Here is a 21,984-nt window from a genome sequence, read left to right on the forward strand (position 1 = left end):
CACTATATAACTCAAATAGTAGCAGGCTTGAAATATGACAGCTTGAGGGTATAAGACTTTACAAAATGAGATCAATGAGTTTGCAGATACACCTTAAAATTTGAGCTAATTAGTAGAATTATATAAATTGTTGATCTAAAAATTCATGTTTGTTGTTAATATATTAACATATTAATTAACATTGCATTACAATTTGAATTCTTACCAGATATATTAATACTACACGTCAATTACGGAAGGGTCTTTTCCATCGTTAGCTAAATCTGAAGAAAACAAATTAAAATAATGAGTCATGTGATAAATATAAGCATATCCACAATACTTATATACAACAAATATAGTAACAATATTATTACCTTGTTCAAGTTGCTCGATTTTATCAATATCTTCCTCAACACTAACATGTTGTTTTAATTTTTTATTTCGAAGCCAATCTTGAAGACACACTAGAGCTTGCACCAATTTAGGAGTTAATGAACTCCTAAATGAATCAAGAAGACGCCCTCCCGTACTAAACGCACATTCGGATGCCACGCTTGAAACCGGAACCGCTAATACATCACGAGCCATCTCCGCAAGAACAGAAAATCTAGCTGAGTTCAATTTCCACCAGAGAAGCACATCAAATTCTTTAGAGTCATCCTCAGTTTCTTCACCAAAATATTTATCTAACTCTGTTTTAGTATCCACACCTCCACTCCCACTTTTATATTTTTTTATATCTTGCATTAGTGATTCTAAAAGTCCTGTATTTTGGGTGCTTACTTGATTGTCAGAAAGCCCGAAAGTAGAAGTGTCCAATGAAGAACAATCTGAAGATGAAGCAAGCACGACACCTTTTGAGCTAGACTTTATATACTCACAAAATAATGAAGTCATGTACTTCTTACCTTCTGCTTGTATAGTTGTCCCCGGATCTTCACCAAACATCTTTACAAGTGCATAACCAACTGATTCGAGCTTGTAACGTGGATCCAAAATACATGAGATGAAAATTATCTTGTTCATTTTCCCTGGATCACCCCAATACTTATTAAACTTTTCCTTCATCTTCTTTGCCATTTCACTTAAAACTGTATCTTCATTTGCTATCAATTGCTTCAAATAAACAGCAACCGCACAAAATTTCAAGAAAATGAATATTCGATGTAACATAACGTGATCCAGATATTTTCAAAGTAAGAAGATAGAAGATTTCAAGAAACTTTGTAATTCTTTTTACATTCTCCCAATCACTACTCAAAAGTTCACTTGTAGGAATTCCAACTTCAATATAAGAATGCTCAAGATAATGTCTTAGGCCAATTTCACTAGATGCATAGTGTGAAAATGCACTTTCAAATTCAACAGCGCTATGCAACATCAAGTAGGTGGAATTCCACCTAGTTGGAACATCCAAGCACAAAGTTTTTTTACAATTGAGTTGTTCATCATCAAAATATTCTTGAAACCTCTTCAACCTCGTAGGAGACTGCCTAACATATCTCACTGCATGCTTAACACATTCAATAGACACTGAAGATTCTTTTAAACCATCCTGGACCACAAGATTCATGATGTGAGCCATACATCTCACGTGAAGGTGATTACCGTTCATCAAATTAGTTTCCATTTTTGTTAATTGCTTAGACAATTCTTTTACTGTCACATCATTGGAGCTTGCATTATCAACTGTGACAGTGAAGATCTTATTTATCCCCCACTCACGTAAGCACCTAGCAATACCATTTGCCATATCTTCTCCTTTATGACTAACAATAGGACAAAAATTAATTATTCTTTTATGCATATTCCATTCACTATCAATCCAATGGGCAGTGATACACATATAATTAATTCTTTGTATAGAAGTCCAGGTATCAGTGGTAATACATACTCTTTGTTTCGTTTCTATAAAAGACCTCTTCAACTTTTGCTTTTCTTCATTAAAAAGATCAAAACAATCCCTAGTTACAGTACTACGGGAAGGGATCCGAAAAGAAGGTTGCGCAACTTTCATAAAGTCTCTAAAACCTTCTTTCTCAACAAAGCTGAAAGGAAGCTCATCAACTATTACCATACGACATAACGCCTTCCTACACTCTTCTTGATCAAATTTCCAAGTAACAACAGCTATGTCACCCTGACTACCTCCCGGAACAGATTGAAAACCTAAATTTGATTATTTTTTATCAACAATAGCAGGGCATTTAGGACATTTAAACATATGAGAAAGAAGTGTCGACATACCGTCTTTGGTCTTAAAACAATACTCAATAAAGCAATAGTCACATTTTGCTTTTGTACTCCCTTCAGAAGTAATAATTTCTGTAAAATGATCCCACACAATAGACCTTTTTTTCCTTTTTTTTGGTTATATTTGACTCCGTTGTTTCAGATTGGCTTATTGCATTTGAATTAGAAGCCCCACTTTCACCCATCATCTTATCACTTTGTATATTTTCAGCCATGCTATGAGTCACTACAACAAGAAAAGAAAAGGAATGAAAATAACTATTTCCTTAACAGATATTTAAACAGAAACTGTCAAAATCGATCTCAAAACAGCACAAGGCAGAGAAGGCAACAGTTGGAATTTCAACAAGAAAAAAAACTTACCATCTGCTGCTCTGGGCTCTAGCTATGGCGACAGGGAGAGGCGAGACGACGAGTTGGCGAGTTGGCGAGAGGGAGAGACGAGATAGAGAGTCGAGTTAGCGAGAGGGAGACAGTGAGTATGCTGCTCTGGCTGCTGGGGCCTGGGTGTAATGCTGAAATTAGCACTTTTAGATGTTAGGGTTTCTTTTTCTAATGTCTCAAATCTGAATGCCTAATAGAGTATTGATAAAGAAGGGTATTGGACAAGTGGACAACTGTAAAGAAACACTTTTAAGTTTTAAAACTTTTGCAGTATTGATAAAGAAGGGTACTGGACAAGTGAACACCTGTAAAGAAACACTTTTAAGTTTTAACACTTTTGCTTGTATAATGCCACGGCCCACGATAAGAAAGTACTTATTTCATATATATATTACATATATATTCTTAACGGGTTAACGGATTATCCGTTAAGAAAATTGAATAATCCGTCCCCAAACCGATAAGCCGTTAATAAAAATATTTCAATCCGTTCCCCATCCGTTAAACCGTTAACCCGATACCAATAAGCCATTAAACCATTTTTGCGGTTTGGTTTTCGGTTTCGGTTCGGTTTTAACACCCCTATTTAGGACTACGCATAAATTTAACTATGTCCGTTTTTCGGGTAAACAGATTGGCGCCCACCATGGGGCTAAGGATAATAGTGGTTATTTGGTACGAATCTCTGTGAAACACACTATTTTACACTTGCTATTGGAAGTGTCTTTGATTTCAGGCTAAAAACGACGAATTCTCAATTAATGGCCCTACCTATCGACAACGAAACTGGCCTTCAAGATGAGAACAACAACTTGACCCGAGGATGAAAGGCCACTCGTCGATCTCGTTGGAGCTCGGGTCGAAGAGCCAATAAATGTTAATTCACATGTGGCCATTGAGGCTAACCAACGTTCCGACCCTGAAAATAGCATTCATGGTGGAACTCGATTTGCAGCTCGAAATACCCAAAATGTTGAGGAAAACGGAATCAGCTTGCGTATGATTTTCGAAATGTTGCAAGCTCAACAGGTAGCGATAGCTCAGTTGTAGAGCCAAACCCAGGCGCCGAGCAAGCCCGAGCCCAGTCCACCCCGAGAAGTCACCTACAGAATGGGGCCAACTGTAGTAAGGTCAAATGAGGAAGAATCGGGGACTAATCCCGTAATTATTAAGATGCTCAAGGAGCTGACAAAACGAATAGAGTCAGGAGAAAGGATGATTTAAGCAAATGACAAAAAAAATAGAAACGTATAACTCCAGGGTTGATCAGATCCCGGGGGGACCACTAATATTAAAAGGCTTAGATTCCAAAACATTCGTACCAAAGCCCTTCCCCCCGAGCGCAGCTCCGAAACCGATCCCCGAGAAGTTCCGCATGCCCAAAATTCCTAAATATAATGGAACGACCGACCCCAACAAACACGTCACCTCTTACACATGTGCCATTAAAGGGAACGATCTAGAAGACGACGAGATCAAATCTGTATTATTGAAAAAATTCGGTGAAACCCTGTCAAAGGGAGCAATGATATGGTATCATAATTTACCGCCTAACTCTATCGATTCTTTTCCTATGCTTACAGATTCTTTCGTAAAAGCACATGCTGGAGCCATAAAGGTTGAGACCAGGAAGTCAGACCTTTTTAAGGTAAGACAAAAAGATAACGAGATGCTAAGAGAATTCGTATCTCGTTTCCAAATGGAACGAATAGATCTACTAACAGTCACATATGATTGGGCTGTTCAAGCTTTCACTGAAGGTCTAAATGAACGAAGCTCAATGGCTTTACGAAGGTTGAAGAAGAACCTGATCGAGTACCCAGCTGTTACCTGGGCCGATGTACACAATTGGTATCAATCAAAGATCAGAGTTGAAGACGACCAGTTGGGTTCTGGGTCCGTTATCGGCCGAGAACCAAGGTCGAACAAGGACCGATATCGGCCGTATAATAGAGATCGTAGGGGAAACGAACCTATACGCAACTCCGTACGAGGCTAAAGGAGAAGTGATCAAGGCCAAAGGTCTCGGGGGATGATGAACAAGAATGGGTTCGACAGATATATCAGACCTAAGGAAGCACCACTGTTATCAGAATATAATTTCAACATCGATGCATCCGCCATCATGTTGGCTATCGGACGCATCCAAGATACTAAGTGGCCTCGACCTCTGCAGTCCGATCCAACCCAAAGAAATCCCAATAAAATGTGCAAATATCATGGCACCCATGTCCACAGAACCGAAGACTGCAGGCAGTTGAGAGAGGAGGTAGCCCGTTTATTCAATGAGGGACACCTTCGAGAATTTTTAAGTGACCGGGCCAAAAACCGTTTCAAAAACAGAGATTACAATAGATAAAATGAACAAGAAGAGCCACAACACATCATCCACATGATTATCAGAGGGATCTATGTGCCCCAGGGACCAGTGCTTAAACGCACTAAGATGTTTATTGTAAGAGAAAATGACCTCGGACTTAGGATTACACACCTAAAGGAACCTTGTCCTTCAGTGACGAATACGTGGAAGGAATCATGCAACCCCATAATGATGCACTGGTAATATCTATACTTATGAATAAAACTCAAGTTAAGCGTGTGTTAATTGATCTAGGTAGTTCGGCCAACATCATTCGATCAAGGGTTGTAGAGCAACTCGGTCTACAGGACCAGGTCGTACCCGCTACCCTGGTACAAAACGAGTTTAATATGGTATGTGAAACTACTAAGGGTGAGATAATCTTTCCAGTAAACGTAACCGGGATCATCCAAGAAATGAAGTTCCACATAATCGAGGGCGATATGAGATATAACGCCCCGTTTGGGAGGCCATGGATCCACAACATGAGAGCAGTGACCTCGACCCTTTACTAGGTTCTGAAATTCCCAATATCGGAGGGAATTAAAATGGTCTATGGGGAGCAACCAGCCGCAAAAGAAATGTTTGTCGTCGATGAAGTGATTCTTATATCCTCACTATCATCGATAAAGGGATCCGATTCGAAGGAGGAACATGATACCAAATAGCAATCACAAACGTCAGCCTCGACCCATATAGAGAATCGAAAGACTGACGAAAACGATGACTATGGGGTCCCTTGATCTTTTGTGGTCCGTGATGATTCGGATGCCACCCAGTCAACTGTCGAAAAACTAGAGCAAATCACGCTAATCAAATATTTGCCCGAGCGAAAGGTATAACTGGGCACAGGGTCAGATCCCGAGCTCAGGAAAAAGCTTGTTCAATTTCTTATCGCTAACATAAACTGTTTCGCTTGGTCCCATCTTGACATAACAAGGATCCCATCGGAAATAGCCACTCATAGACTGAGCTTGGATCCAAGATTCCATCCGGTAAAGCAAAGAAGAAGACCCCAGTCCAAGGTCAAACATGCCAACATCAAGGACGAGGTAACCAAACATCTTAAAATAGGATCTATTCGAGAAGTAAAATACCCCGAATGGCTAGCAAATGTGGTGGTAGTCCCTAAGAAAGGAAACAAACTTAGAATGCGTATAGATTATAAAGACCTAAACAAAGCATGCCCTAAGGATTCCTTTCTGTTGCCTAGTATCAATCATATTATCGATGCCATGGCCGGCCACGAGACTCTCAATTTTCTCGATGCCTACTCTAGGTACAACCAGATACAGATGAATCCGAAGGATCAGGAAAAGACCTCGTTTATCACTAAGTACGGTACCTACTGTTATAACGTATTGCCATTCGTTCTAAAAAATACTGGTGCAACTTATCAACGCCTAGTAAATCGAATGTTCTAAAAACAAATAGGAAAATCAATGGAAGTTTATATTGATGACATGTTAGTTAAGTCCCTGCAAACAGAGGACTATTTAAAGCATTTGCAAGAAACTTTCGACATACTAAAGAAGTACAATATGAAGCTCAACCCCAAAAAATGTGCATTCGGGGTTGGCTCGAGCAAGTTTCTTGGTTTCATGGTGTCCAATCGAGAAATTGAGATCAACCCAGATAAAATCAAAGCTATCGAGGACATCACGGTAGTAGATAATATGAAGTCCGTGCAAAGGTTAACAGGGAGGATAGCCACCATGGGACGATTCATTACGAGATCCTCAGATAGGAGATACCGATTTTTCTTACTGCTTAAGAAGAAAAGCAACTTTGCATGGACTCCGAAATGCCAACAGGCTTTTGAAGAACTAAAGCGATATTTATCGAGTTCGCCTCTGCTTCATACCACGAAAGTGGATAAACAACTTTACTTGTACTTAGCTGTCTCAGAGATAGCGGTAAGTGGAGTCCTGGTTTGAGAAGAAAGAGGTACACAATTCCCTATTTATTATGTTAGTCGGACCTTAGGCGAGACCGAAACTAGATATCCACACTTAGAAAAATTAGCGCTTGCTTTAGTAAGCACCTCTAGGAAATTAAAACCATATTTATAATCTCATCCAATACATGTTGTAACAACTTATCCTCTTTGAAACATTTTGTGCAAACCTGAGCTTTCGGGTCAATTGGCCAAATGGGCCATAGAAATCAGTGGGTGCAACATCGAATATCGACCCCGAACCACTATCAAATCCCAAATCTTGGCGGACTTCGTGGCTGACTTTACGCCGGCCTTCATACTCGAGATTGAAAAAGAATTACTGATAAAATCGGGTACCTCCTTGGGAATTTGGACCCTCTTTATGGATGGTTCCTCGAACGCAAAGGGGTCCAGACTAGGCATCGTACTAAAATCGCCCAGAGGTAATATAGTTAGCGTCACGACCCAAACCGATGGGCCGTGACGGGCGCCCGGTACCTTACTCAACCGAGTACCAACATAACATATCTTTCGTATCATACTATCATAGGTAAATGAGTCGGAGAGGCTGTCGTGAGATAAGTAGAATAAAATATGAGGAAACACTCAATATAGGGTTACCCAACTTGATATACTGACTTATACATATGACGTACTGGCCTATAAGGCCATACCAGTATAAGTATACATGACATCTGTCTACAATCCTCTAAGAGTACATAAATATAATAAAGGTCGGGACAGAGCCCCGCCATGCCAAACAATACATATTCAAATCATACTGACCAAATAGGCAACTCCGGTGCAAGTGGAGTGCACAAACACCTCCTGCTGAGCTGATAGTCTACTAGGAGAACTCTCAACCTGTCTATCAGGACTTGCGGGCATGAAATGTAGTGTCCCCAGGCAAAAGGGACACCAGTACAAATAAAGTACCGAGTATGTAAGGCATGGTAGTAGTATCTAAAAGACATGAAAGAAACATGGAGTAAAGAACTCAACCTGTAATTCTGAATAACTATTTGAATCATGAAAATTTATAATGTCATGCATGTGCTTATAAATGTCATACCATGCATAGGTATATACGTACATAACATCATCAAGCCTCTTAGGGCATCCCCTCATATCATCTCAGACACTGTGGGCAAAATCATCAACGTATACCAGCTGATCAGGTGGTGGTGCGTATATAACGCCATAACCTTTTCCCATATCCCATATACATATAATATATGCGTATATAACGCCTTCTGATCACGGGTCAATGTACATGTATAAATGCATGAAATGCATAAGAAATACGTTAATAAGATTTCTCGAATATCATAAAATCAATATGCCTTTCGGACAAACTTTATCAAATACGTATTTTTATGAGACCCATGAACAAAGGATATAATAATAATTTACATGGGGAATCAAGAATATAGACACCCCTAGTATTTCTATGAATAGAGTCATTTATGAAAGTTGCGTATTTTGCTCATTTCATTTGTATCATTTGGATCATGCCAAAAAGAAAGAAGGGATAGCCTTAAAATACCTTAACTTCGTTGAGTCCTTAATACCTTCCAAGAAATTATTCAAACAACTCAATTCAATCTACCACATCATAAGTTGATTCAAAATCAGTGCTGAGTAAACGCTTAGTCCGCAACTTAAACTAGTAGCTCGTTTACGTAAATTTGGGCAGGATCTCTCCTGTAACTAGGCCCTTCTCCAATACCATATACCAACAACAACAAGAAAATAAAAATAAAAATATGTAATCATCATTTTCCAACCTTATCTCCATCACAATATACCACAAAACAACCCACACACCCTAATCACTTCATACATAAAACGACAACCAAAGTAGTATCAAACAACTTAAAATAATGTAACGACGAATGACCAACCCACCATTCCTTCATTATGTGGTGTTTATCCATACCATTTATCCTCCAAAACTCCATTAAACAGTAGAAAAATATATAGTCCAAAGGCAACACGAAACAACCCACAAAACAGTCCACTATAAGTCAAATAACTCGAACTCACAACTTTCGATCACCGTCCCGTGAGTTCTAACTATTAGGAAACGAATTTATCAACATTCCTTGATATTTAAACACTTAAATACAGAAATTACACATTTTCTTAACTATTAAGTACCTTTCAAAAATTCAAACTACAAAGAAAAAGAGAGGCGATATAGCGATACTTACGTCGTAGGGATCGTTTTAGTGTTATCGCTTCTTGATTCCGTGCCCGGGATGATAATCTTGTTTGAAGATCTTGAAGAGAGCTTAAGAGTAAAGTTAAGGGTGTTATTTGGGTGTGTTCTCTGGAAACATGGAGAAAGAGACGAGATGGGATGTAAATATCCTATATTTTTAAAAGCCAAAAAGGTGCTACTTGGCACCCTATGATTGGCCCTTCTTCCAACGCTTATAACTTTTTATCCGGGTGTCATATGAACTAACGGTTAAGATAGCTGGAAACTAAATTCCAAGACCTTCAATTTGATATATAATATGTTCCTAAAAAGACCTCATATAGCATACGAAATGTATTTCTCAAAAAGCTCTGTTACAAGGCAAATCCTTAGTCGGTTTTTCCGTAACTTTAATCCGATTTTTCCCAAACTTCATATTTTCCATCCAAACATCATATATAACTATATTATGACTTTAAAATTATTTAAATCATAATTAAAAAAATCTCATATTCATTATGTCACCGTGGGAAGCACATGGTATAACAATCTTCCCCTCTTAGAAACATTCGTCATCAAATGTTAAACTCCCAGAAATCTATAGAAATTTTGGCAGAGTCTCCTATGTAACGGTACTACTACCAACCTAAAGGTTGTGATGTCTCAGTATGATCCTCCTACGGAAGTGGAAACAAGTGAGGATACGTAGTCTTCATTTCTTCTTCAACTGCCCGAGTCATCTCCTCCACATTATTGTTAATCCAAAGTACTTTAACCGAAGCTACATCCTTAGTTCTTAATCTCTGAACTTGTTTATCTAGTATAGAAATGGGAGATTACTCATATGATAGCTGCTCTGTAACCTGAACATCGTCAAGTGGAAAGACTTTAGAGGGATCTCCAATACACCTACAGAGCATAGACATATGAAATACTGGATGTACAAACTCCAATTTGGAAGGCAAGTCTAATTCATATGCTACTTGGCCTACTTTGCGTATAATCTTATAAGGTCCAATGTACCGAGAGCTAAGATTTCCGTTCTTACCGAATCTCATAACGCCTATCATCGATGATACATTTAGGAATACCCAGTCATCTACCTGAAACTCCAAGTCTCGTCGTCGATTATATGCATAGGACTTCTGATGACTCTGAGCTGCTAATAGCCTTTCCCGTATAAGCTTAATTTTCCCAACCTCAAACCATCTGATAGGTGACCTACACTTACGTCCATAAAGTGCTTCATATGTAGCTATCTGGATGCTTGAATGATAGCTATTATTTTATGCGAACTCAATAAGTGGAAGATGATCATCCCAGCTACCCCTGAAGTCCATCACACAAGCTCGTAGCATATCCTCCAGTGTTTGAATAGTACGTTCAGCCTGACCGTGTGTCTGGGGATGAAATGTTATACTAAAACTTATCTGAGTCCCCAATCCTTTTTTGAAGGACCTCCAAAAATTAGCTGTAAACTGAGCACCTCTATCTGAGATAATAGATATAGGGACACCATGAAGTCGTACTATCTCCCTAATGTAAAGCCTTGCATAATCCTCTACTGAATAAGTAGTCATGATAGACAGAAAATGGGCTGATTTTATAAGTCTATCGACAATAACCCATATAGAATCGAACTTACGTTGGGTACGAGGTAAGCCTATGATGAAATCCATATTAATCACTTCCCATTTCCAAGTCGGAATCTCTATAGCCTATAATAATCCACCGAGTTTCTGATGCTCAATAATAACCTGCTGACAATTAGGGCACTGAGAAACAAACTCTGTTGTATCCTTCTTCATTCTGTCCCACTAGTATATTCCCTTGATATCATGATACATCTTAGTCGCTTCTTGATGAATAGAATAACGAGAATAGTGAGCTTCTCCCATAACCTGCTGGCGCAACCCTGCCACATTAGGAACACATAATCGGCCTTGATATCTGAGGACTCCATCTCCGATAATCTCAAATGGTGTATTCTCCTTTTGAGGGGATGTATCTCTGTAATGAGCTAGCACAAGATCCTCATACTGGCGTTCCTTCACTTCAGTTACTAAAGAGGATGTTGCCGTGTCCTGAATAGTAACTCTGGTATCACCTGAGTCCAGTAATCGAACTCCAAGACTAGCTAGCTGATGAATCTCATGGGCTATCCCACACTTCTATGGCTGTAAATATGACAGGCTACCCATAGATCTACGGTTGAGGGTGTCGACTACTACGTTCGCCTTTCCTGGATGGTATAAAATATCAACATCACAGTCTTTTAGTAGCTCCAACCATCGCCTTTGTCATAAATTCAATTCCTTTTGATTGAAGATATATTGAAGGCTCTTATGATCCGTATATATATCAACATAAATGCCATACAAATAATGCCTCCACATCTTTAGTGCATGAATCACCGCGGCTAACTCTAAATCGTGGGTCAGATAATTCTTCTTGTGCTTTCTTAGTTGTCTTTAAACATAAGCGATTACTTTTCATGGTCGTTCTGCCACTTGTTGTATGAATACATGGCTTATCTCATTGCTCACAAATACTGGAATTTCCTGTAACTCATATGATCTCAAATATCATCTTTTGATTTTTTTTTCTTCCCCTTCATTAGCCGCGATAGGTGCCACTTTCTTATGGAGTGCATATAATGTTGTTGTGAGACTGTTGTTACAAGACCATTTCTTCCTTATGTCACTATGATTAAGTTGAAGCCTTTTTCCTTATTTTCTCAACTAGTCTTTCTTTGTAGTACTTAAGGAGACCTTATGGCTCTTGTAAAGTTACGAGTTTGTTATATTGTATACCCGAAGGGATTTTCGGTGTTCTTACTCGCCTACAAATATCCTAAGTTATATACCTCTGTGCCCTTGTGCTCGTAGGGTTAATTCTGAAATCAAATTTTGATCGTCTCCTTACTGGAACTCTCTCTTATTTCCGTAACACTTATACGTTACCTTTAATTACTCCAACTCCTATCTGAATATTTATCAAGGATTACGATGTCATCATATTTGCGAGACTGAATTCTCTATGTTGGGTTTCACTATGTTTATCTTGCACAACCTGCTAATTTGTCGGTACCCTCTTGTTTAGCCATGGCTAGGCTCTTCCTGAATCAACTACTAACTACAAGTTAGTCCATTCTCATATCTATATTCTGTATAATATATATATATATATATATATATATTTTCTGCGTAATCTCTCTTGGGTTATATCCTTTGTCTTAACTTACCTCGCACACTGGCTCCTTATGTATCAGTGTTCATTTGCACTTATTTATTAATAATATCTAGTGATGGAACCCTTACTGCCTCTCCCCGTCGTCATGCTTACATAATGTTCTGGAGTTGTATCATATCCGTAGGATCTGAATAAATGCAATCTCATTCCTTTAGCCTTTTTACCACATTCTTCCTTTACTATTCCATAGTTACCTTAACCACATAACTCCGACTTAATACCATATCATACCATTTTCCCCCCTTTAGGGGAGTACTAACATTTGTTGCTATGAATATTTACCTATAAATGTTTCACCTCTTCATATTTGGCATCTTTTCACATCTTCCCAGACTCTTACTTGCCTTGCGATAACTCTTCTGTACCAGGGATAATTTAATTTCTTACACACAAAGGTGACACCTAGTGTAACTGGCACACTTAGTCCCTTAAGCTTAACTCTACTCACAGTACTTGTTGAAACATCTTCCTGAATGACCTTTAAAAGTTATTCTTCTGTTGTCCATTCAATTATCACCCGAAACTCGATCTCTGAAATTCTCACGATGTCAACTATTATCAAATCCTTCGGTCCCGAATTCATGTTCAATTTATCTTATTCACTAGCCCATACTAATTTCTATTACTCTGGGGGTCTAACATTTTCTTCTGGTAATCACTTATGAGTCACCAACTCATTTCTCGAAATGGGGACATGACTTTATAGCTTATACTCTTTTATTGTCTCAAGGCATGTAACTTCTTGTCATTTCCTTCACTTGACTATAGAATCTGTAGTCCTGTCATATTTTGATTTATCGTTATCATCCATTTATCACATCTTACTCATAATGCTTCATTTACTTTCTTCTTATTCTCCTGCTAATATTTCTGTCTACCACCTTATTATGAAAACTTCTTCAAAACATTCTTTCACTTTTAGCCCCCCATGATTCAACTCACTGGCTCTTCGGGTTGCCTAACACTCTCTCTTTACTAGGGACGAGAGCCATACAAAGGTAAATATTTATCCCATCTCGGATTCCAATGTCAATCTTTTGAAATTTCTGAACATTCTAGTATTCATATCTGATTGTACTATTCTAGAGTGCACCATCTGGGTGTCTCACAAGGAGAACCATTACCACATTTGCAATATCCCTCAGAAATGTGAGCTAATGATAAAAATCCATCCATAATTTTGGGTTACTCTAACCCCAGCTGGATGCTGATATCCCATCATTCTCTTAAATTATATCTGTTAGCTCCCACAGGGCATAACTGAAATGGGTGTTGTCAAGTGAATATATCTTTGTTATTGTTGAAAGTAACTCATAATGCTTATATTTCTCTACCTGAATTGTAAATATAGATGTCATATGAACAAAAAGTTAAGAGAATTGGAAACTAAATTCCAAGACCTTCAATTTGATATATAATATGTCCCAAAAATACCTCATATAGCGCACGAAGTGTATTTCTCAAAAAGCTCTGTTACAAGGCAAATCCTTAGTCAGTTTTTCCGTAACTTTAATGTGATTTTTCCCAAACTTCATATTTTCTATCCAAACATCATATATAACCATATTATGACTTTAAAATCATTTAATTCATGATTAACAAGTCTCATATTCATTACGTCACCTTGGGAAGCACAGGGTGCAACAGTTAGACAGTCTATCAGAACTGCAAAATTGACTAACAATGAGGCCGAGTATGAGGCCAGGATTGCATGTCTCGAACTAGCCAGAACCTTGGGAGCTGAGGTCGTAGAGGCTAAGTGTGATTCCCTCCTCATGGGCAACCAAGTTAACGGGACTTTCAAAGTCCGAGAAGATCAGTTGCAGAGGTACTTAGATAAATTACAGGTGACTCTACATCGATTTAAGGAATGGACTTTGCAGCATGTACCCCAAGAACAGAACAGCGAGGCCGACACCCTTGCAAACTTAGGCTCATCGGTCGGAGATGATGAACTCAACTCGGGCACTGTCGTACAACTCATAAGATCGGTGATCGAAGAAGGTCACGGCGAGATAAACTCCACGAGTCTAACCTGGGATTGGAGAAACAAATATATAGATTACTTCAAGAACGGGAAGCTTCCTTCGGATCCAAAGGAATCGAGAGCTTTGCGCATAAAGGCAACACGGTTCACCCTGTCCGAAGACGGAACACTGTTCAGAAGGACGTTCGATGGACCATTGGCAATATGTTTGGGACCAGGAGATACCGATTACATCCTATGGGAAATTCTCGAGGGCACTTGTGGAAACCATTCCGGTGCCGATTCGCTAGTCCACAAAGAAATCAGAGCTCGGTATTATTGGACCGATATGGGCAAGGATGCTAGGGAGGTCATTCGAAAATGCGACAATGCCAAAGACACGCACTCATGATTCATCAACCCAGGGAGCTACTCCACTCGGTCCTATCTCCATGAACTTTCATGAAATGGGGAATGGACATCGTCGACCCCCTCCCATCAGCCCCAGGTAAAGCTCAATTTATTTTGTTTATGACTGGTTATTTCTCTAAATGGGTTGAAGCTCAAGCTTTCGAGAAAGTCAGAGAAAAGGAAGTGACAGACTTCATTTGGGACCATATCATATGTCAATTCGGGATGCCATCTGAGATTGTATGTGATAATGGAAAACAATTCATCGACAGCAAAGTAACTAAATTTCTCGAGGATCACAAGATCAAAAGGATCCTATCAACACCGTACCATCCCAGCGAAAACGGACAAGTCGAATCGACCAACAAAATCGTCATCCAAAACCTTAAAAAGAGATTGACCGACACCAAAGTAAACTGGAGAGAAATACTACCTGAGGTCCTATGGGCATATCGCACAACATCAAAATCCAGTACCGGAGCAACGCCATTCTCGTTGGTCTATGGCGCCAAAACTCTGATCCCGGTTGAGGTCGGAGAACCTAGCATCAGGTTTCAATATGCAACAAAGGAGTCGAATAACGAGACCATGAACACGAGCCTGGAATTATTAGACGAAAGACGAGAAGCCGCTCTCGTCCGATTGGCCGCCGAAAAATAACGGATCGAAAGATACTTCAATCGAAGAACCAATCTTCGACATTTCAAAATCGGGGACTTGGTACTAAGGAAAGTCACCCTCAACACCTGAAATCCAAATGTAGGGAAACTGGGTCTGAACTGGGAAGGACCATATCAGGTTCTCAAAATCTTCGGAAAGGGGTCCTACAAGCTCAGCGTGATAAACGGCAAAGAACTACCGAGCAATTGGAATGTTTCGCACCTAAAACAATATTACTGCTAAGGTATGACCCTCCCATGTTCATTTACATTTTGAAACTAACCCTTATAGGTGTTCGACCAGAAAGAGGGATGGATTATTCAACTCGAAGCCTTTAGGACTGAAAGCACGCGTTGCACTCTTTTTCCCTTAGACCGATTTTGTCCCAAATGGGTTTTTCGGCAAGGTTTTTAATGAGTCAACCATTGACTGTGCTAACTTAGAATATTTCAATAGTATCCGAGGCCTCTTTACAATCAACCTCGAATACTGGGGGGGCATTACCCTCGAATATATCAAGCTTGATTATCAAGTTCGATGCAAGAAAGTTACTTCATGGCAATATAGTCTCGATAGGAAACATTGTAAGGGCCAAATGGTCAAACGAACCATGCCCGTGTAGTTTGCTCGAGCCCTGGCACAAAACATGAACACATGTATAATGACTTATAAAGAGAAATTTCTTCTTTACCGATATCTTATATCCCAGAAAGATTATTCTATTTCGTGATCTATTATGCAAACATGCTTAAGGGCTGACCATTACCCCATAAATCGGGGACTGCCAACCGAAACATCAATGAGATTAAGCTCCATAAAGCCTAAGGGCTACATTACTTCGAGTTCGAGCAAATACTCACTCGACCATTAAGCCTAAGGGATACATTAACTCGAGTTTGAGAAAACACTCACTCGACCAAAAAGCCTAAGGGCTACATTTGTTCGAGTTCGAGCAAACACTCACTCGACTATAAATCCCAAAGGCTATTTTCACTTTGAGTTCGAGCAAACACTCACTCGACTATTAAGCCTGAGGGCTATTTTCATTTTGAGTTTGACCAAACACTTACTCGTCCATAAAGCCTAAGGGCTACTCTTAATTCGAGTTCGAGTAAACACTCACTCGACCATAAATCCTAAGGGCTACATTACTTCCAGTTCGAGCAAACACTCACTCGACCATTAAGCCTAAGGGCTACATTAGTTCGAGTTCGAGCAAACACTCAATGAACACATGTATAATGACTTATAAACTGAAATTTCTTCTTTACCGATATCACATATCTAAGAAAGATATTTCTACTTCATGATCAAACAGGCTTAAGGGCCGACCATAAAGCCTAAGGGCTATTTTCATTTCGAGTTCGATCAAACACTCACTCGACCATAAAGCCTAAGGGTTGTTTTCATTTCGAGTTCGAGCAAACACTCACTCGACCATAAAGCCTAAGGGCTACTCTTAAATCGAGTTCAAGCAAACACTCACTCGACCATAAAGCCTAAGGGCTAATCTTAATTCGAGTTCGAGCAAACACTCACTCGACCATAAATCTTAAGGGATACATTAACACGAGTTTGAGATAACACTCACTCGATCAAGCAGATTGGGCCATCTTATTTATTGCTTAGGCACAACAGATTTTATATGTTCAAACAATAAACTTTTCAAGCCGAAAAAGGGGAGAAATCATCCTGATTCAAGAGCCTAAAGGGCCATCTTATTTTTGAGTTCAGAAATCATCCTCAAACAATTAAAACCTAAGGTTTACCCTACTCCGACTTCGAGCAAGTACTCACTCGATTATAAAAATTACATTAGCCCGACTTCGATCAAATTACCTAAAGCCTCGAACTTATGAACAAAATTTTCATAAGGCATGAATGAAACAAAATTTTCACAAGGCAGGAAATGAAATAAAGACAAGTCGAAAAGGAAAGAGATCTTTATATATATGAGAATATTTACAAGGTCCGATCAGGACCCTACACAAAAGATCAAAAATGAAAAATCCTAAGGATCCAGATTTGTTCCGGGGGCAGCTTCTTCTCCATCGAGGTCATCCCCACTCTCGGACCCTTTCTTGCTCTCGTCATCATCATCATCATCATCATCATCGTAGCAGGCCAGCACTTCAACATCGACTTCATGCTCTCTAGCCTTTGTTATCTCGTCGGTAAGATCGAAACCTCGAGCGTGGATCTCCTTGAGGGTTTCCCTCCGAGATTGGCATTTGGCGAGTTCAGCAATCCAATATGCTCGAGTTTGAGCGGTCTCAGCTGCCTCTCTCACTTGGACTTGAGCGGCTTCAGCATCATCCCGGTAGACGGCCACGATTGCCTCTGCCGCAGTCTTTGCCCTTTTGGCTTCAGACTTGGCCTTTGCAAGTTCGGAATCCAACCGGGCCTCGAGCTCCTATATTTTATTCGCCTGAATTGAGATTTTCTCCTTCATGGCTCGAAGCTGAATTTCGGCCGATGACAATTGTGATAAAGTAGACTCTTTTTTTGCAGCAAAGCAGTCCATACCTTCATCATGTCGACCTCCCCGCGGAGCTGCCCGATCATCTCGATCTTCTGCTGCAACTGTGAGATTGAAATGTTAGCCACCATTCCCGAATTGAGCCCATGAGCTTTTAAGATGTTCATTACCTGCTCGATCAGGTCGGACTGATCTTGGTGAGCCTTGGCCAACTCAGCTCGGAGGTCCTTGATCTCCTCTTCTTTTTGCCCACAGAGAAGTTTAAGGGCATTTCGCTCCTCTGTGAGCCCTCGAAGGTCGGCTTCATACCGAATCAGTTCAGCTCGAGATCGAGAAAATGCTTCCCGATGAAGCGCCGAGGCCTACGCAGAAAGAAGAAAAGAAGTTAGAGAGGAAGAGAAAAATGAACACAAGTGTAATACCAACATGAGGAGTTAAGGCTTACCCAATTCAGAGCTTGCTGCGCTTCTTTGAAAAGGCTCGATGCCTCCCCCGAGTCCTTCCTCGAGACCTCCAAGTTGCTCAGGCCGGTAGCATCTTCGACCCTAGTAAAATAATCACGAAAGTGATCTTCCTTTCCGTGGACTCCTTCGATGGAGAGGGTCTTCAAGGCCCGAGCCTCTTGAATCATCTCCTCAGAAAATGAAGAAGCAGTGGGGAGCCTCAAATTTCTATTTCCCCAAGTGGATCACTTGGGGCGTTCTCTCCATCTAGGGGGCCTCGAGATTAGCCCCTGCAACCGTACGCACCGTTGGCTCATTATGGTGGGGGGCATCCTCAATCCTTGATGACTCGGGGACTTCGCCCAAGTCTTCCCGAGAATCCCTCATCTCGAGTTGGAGTCTCTACAACCTTCACCGATTCAGTAGCCTTTGGGGCCTCTCTGCTTATTTTCACTCGGGCCACCAGCCTTGAGTCATCTTTTCCCTCTTCTTCGTCTTCATCCCTTAGATGCCGAACAAAGTCTTCGGTCAAAAGGATGATGTTCTTCCTCGTCTTACGAGCCTTCTTCTTCTTAGGTTCTGGATCCTCGGAGGTTGAGATCTTTTTCCTCTTTTTGTCCTTCACCGGTTTCGGTGCCAGGATCGAAGTCTCCTCCTCACCAGATAGGGGCCTCACAATAGTATCTTTGCCAAGGCCTGTGTGAAAATAAAATAAGTAAGAAATGCTTTAACAAAATCATCAAAGACGTGGGAAAGGGGCTTACCATGAGTTTTGGCATCCTATCGACCTTTTGATAAATCGCGCCACGAGCGCTCGACATACGTAGAGGTCGTGGCCAGGTCCCGAATCCAGCTCTTGAGGTTAGGAATTGCACCGTACATCCAAGAAATCACTACATCATGGAAAAGGATATCGATGAGAGAGAAACAAAGGAGAAAAACAATAAATAAGATCTAACAGTGGGATTATACTTACGCTTCATATTCCATTTCTCGGGAAATGACATCTTCTCGGCCGGGATTAGATCGAAAGTTTTCACTCGAACGAACCGGCCCATCTAGCCTCGGCGGGGGCTGTACAACCTGATGAGGTGGTCGAGGGTAAAAGGCATCCCCTCGATATTGCTCACGAAGAATTGAAGCAGAATAACAATTCGCCAAAAGGAAGGATGGATTTGGCCTAGGGTTATTTGATAGTGACGGCAAAAATCAACAACAACGGGGTCGAGGGGGCCCAACGTGAAAGGGTAAGTGTAAACACTTAAAAACCTTTCCACATGGGTGGTTCTTCGGGAGTCGGGATCACCACTTCTTTGCTCTCCCACTTGCAATCTTTCCTTACCTGCTTAAGGTATCCCTCAGTTATCGAGCATATATACCTCGATACTGGCTCTTATCGACCGAGAACCGACGAGGGTTTATCGGTCTTAAAATCAGAAGTGAGGACACCCCCCGTGGGAACACACTCCTCAAGTCATGGCTCCATCGGTGTTTTGTCGCCTACCGGACGTGATGAAGAAGCGTTTTCTTTTTGAGGAATAATTTTTGATGTTTTCGCCATTTGGATTTGAAGTTAAAAATAGAGGGAGATGATAAGATTTGGTGTTCTAAGAAGAGGTTAGCAGTGAAAATCGCAAATTTGCAGATGAAGAACTAAGAAGATCCAAAAAAGAACTTAGTAGATTTGGAGATTGGAAATTTAAAAGTAAAAAATGGTAAAGAGGAGTTATTTATAGATTTGGCGATGACGGTTCAATATCAGCAGTGGCCGACCATCGTCTGACGCATATTTAATGCCTTGGTAACTGAATCGACGGGACATTTATCACGTACGTCATGGTCGGGCTCGATGCAGACGTCAGTGTATATCTAGTCATATCGTTGAAAAATCATATCGTTTCTCGCAACATTCTTTCCAAGAAGCGAGGGGACTATCTGTATACGGTCAAATCCGAGTTTGCCCTTCGAAGATAAGAAGTAAAGCAAGGTTATCGAGCTCAAGATTCAGGGACCAATCAATATCGAGCTATGATATGAAGTAGTGTTATCGAGCTCAAGAGCCAGAGACCGATCAATACCGAGCTCGAGTCAATATCGAGCTCGAGATCCGGAGAACGACCAATAACAAGACCGACCAAGATCGAGCTAAGAGACAAAGAGCCGTTGTAGCTGCACTTAGGGAGAGAATCTCGGCGGGAATTAAGGAAAAACTAATTAACTAATCTATCATGGGATCCCCACTATGTATTTTTTATTATATCCAAAGTAGGATTTTTCCACTATATTAAGATTGGGTATCATTTCTGTAAGGGGGATTGAACATCCAGAGAAGAAAACATTGATACACTCTCATATTCAGAAGTTATTGAAATTTACACACATATAGTAAAGATTATCCTTTTTTTGGGTTTTGAACATTGGTTCATCTTGTTCATATAAATATCATTCCCCACTCAATTTCGGGTTGTTTTAATTCCTTTCTACAGTCAATATTTACCACGTATTCTTAGGACTACGTATAAATTCAACTCTATTTATTTTTCGGGTAAACAATTTGATAATGAGACATAGCACTCTACACCACTTGTGAGAAATTACTGAGTTTGTTGTTGTTCATAACACTCTACAAATTTGAAAGCATTTAACATATTCTTTTGTGACAAAAAAGAGAGCATTTTACCTATCAAGTATTCTGACAAATTGAGGTATAGTTTTGACTAGTGGTTCTTTGCAACAGTTTTTTCACTTTCATTAAAAGCAACATTCCTGTTATTAATATTTATTAGGAGTATTACCAAAAGATATATTTACTGAGAGTAGTATGTCTTTGATGCATGCTATTTATTCTAAGGCTACAAAGGAATAGAATATACAAGGCCTACTGCGAGAGCCAGAACCATTATTTCCTTAATCAACTTACATGCTCGATTATGTTGACAATATCCTTTAGCGTGAGAAGAAAGTTTTCATAGAAAAAATGTACTTCAAAGATAATTGTCAGTATATTGGAATTGAACCTTAATCTATGGAGAGGTGACATGCCAAGTATTGTATTATTATCTTTTCTCCCTTCTTTGTAAATCCTTTAGCCTTATTTTATGTATTTTTTTAATTGGAGGATTGATCTTATTTTACCTTATTTATTGAATTTCATTAAACATTAATGACTTGATTTCATCATCAAAGAAGTGTGAAGTCACAAAATTAAAAGTTAAAAAATCGAAATGTCTCTGTAAATTTGATCTGACCTTTTTACCCTTCAATCTAACACTATTCCTATAATATTTTTATACTTAAAAGTAAACTTACAACTCAATATCTATTAGACTATATAAATACATAACAATGAATCAGTTAGATGAGAAGATAGTGGCTACAAGCTTCGTGTATCTACAACTGTTATTGTCTATTCAATGTCTTAGAAGACTTTGAGCTTTACAACTTCCAACACTAATTGCAGACTTTTGACTTGATAGTGTTAGTGGAAAGTTGAAGGAATTTGTAGTTGTACTGCATTAACTCTTTTGCAATGCTTTTTCTTTCCTCGCTACTATTTAGGGGTCTCACTAGTTCAGTTCGGCCGGTTATTTTATAAAATTTGTACCATATTAATTTTTCGGTTATTCTATTATGTATAACCAAAATTAGACTTT

At 39.7% G+C, this 21,984-nt stretch overlaps 1 protein-coding gene across 1 annotated transcript; it reads right to left on the reverse strand.

The window, feature by feature from the left end:
- Positions 1–219: 219 nt before the first annotated feature.
- Positions 220–18,519, reverse strand: LOC142164143 (zinc finger BED domain-containing protein RICESLEEPER 2-like). Its single transcript, XM_075221332.1, has 7 exons — positions 18,334–18,519; positions 18,142–18,250; positions 17,936–17,992; positions 1,902–2,151; positions 1,223–1,751; positions 357–1,098; positions 220–263 (listed from the first exon to the last, which is right to left on the reverse strand). The coding sequence occupies exons 1-7, from the start codon at positions 18,517–18,519 to the stop codon at positions 220–222; spliced, it is 1,917 nt and encodes a 638-aa protein (XP_075077433.1).
- Positions 18,520–21,984: the final 3,465 nt, after the last annotated feature.

The sequence above is a fragment of the Nicotiana tabacum genome, chromosome 9 (assembly GCF_000715075.1).
Source record: "Nicotiana tabacum cultivar K326 chromosome 9, ASM71507v2, whole genome shotgun sequence".
NCBI lineage: Eukaryota > Viridiplantae > Streptophyta > Magnoliopsida > Solanales > Solanaceae > Nicotiana > Nicotiana tabacum.

Coding starts and splice junctions, on each gene's coding strand:
- LOC142164143 (XM_075221332.1), bottom strand. CDS start 18,519: ATGATTCAAGAGGCTCGGGCCTTGAAGACCCTCTCCATCGAAGGAGTC. Junction 18,251..18,333: donor CGCAGCAAGCTCTGAATTGG/GTAAGCCTTAAC, acceptor CTTTCTGCGTAG/GCCTCGGCGCTTCATCGGGA. Junction 264..356: donor AATCGAGCAACTTGAACAAG/GTAATAATATTG, acceptor TGTTTTCTTCAG/ATTTAGCTAACGATGGAAAA.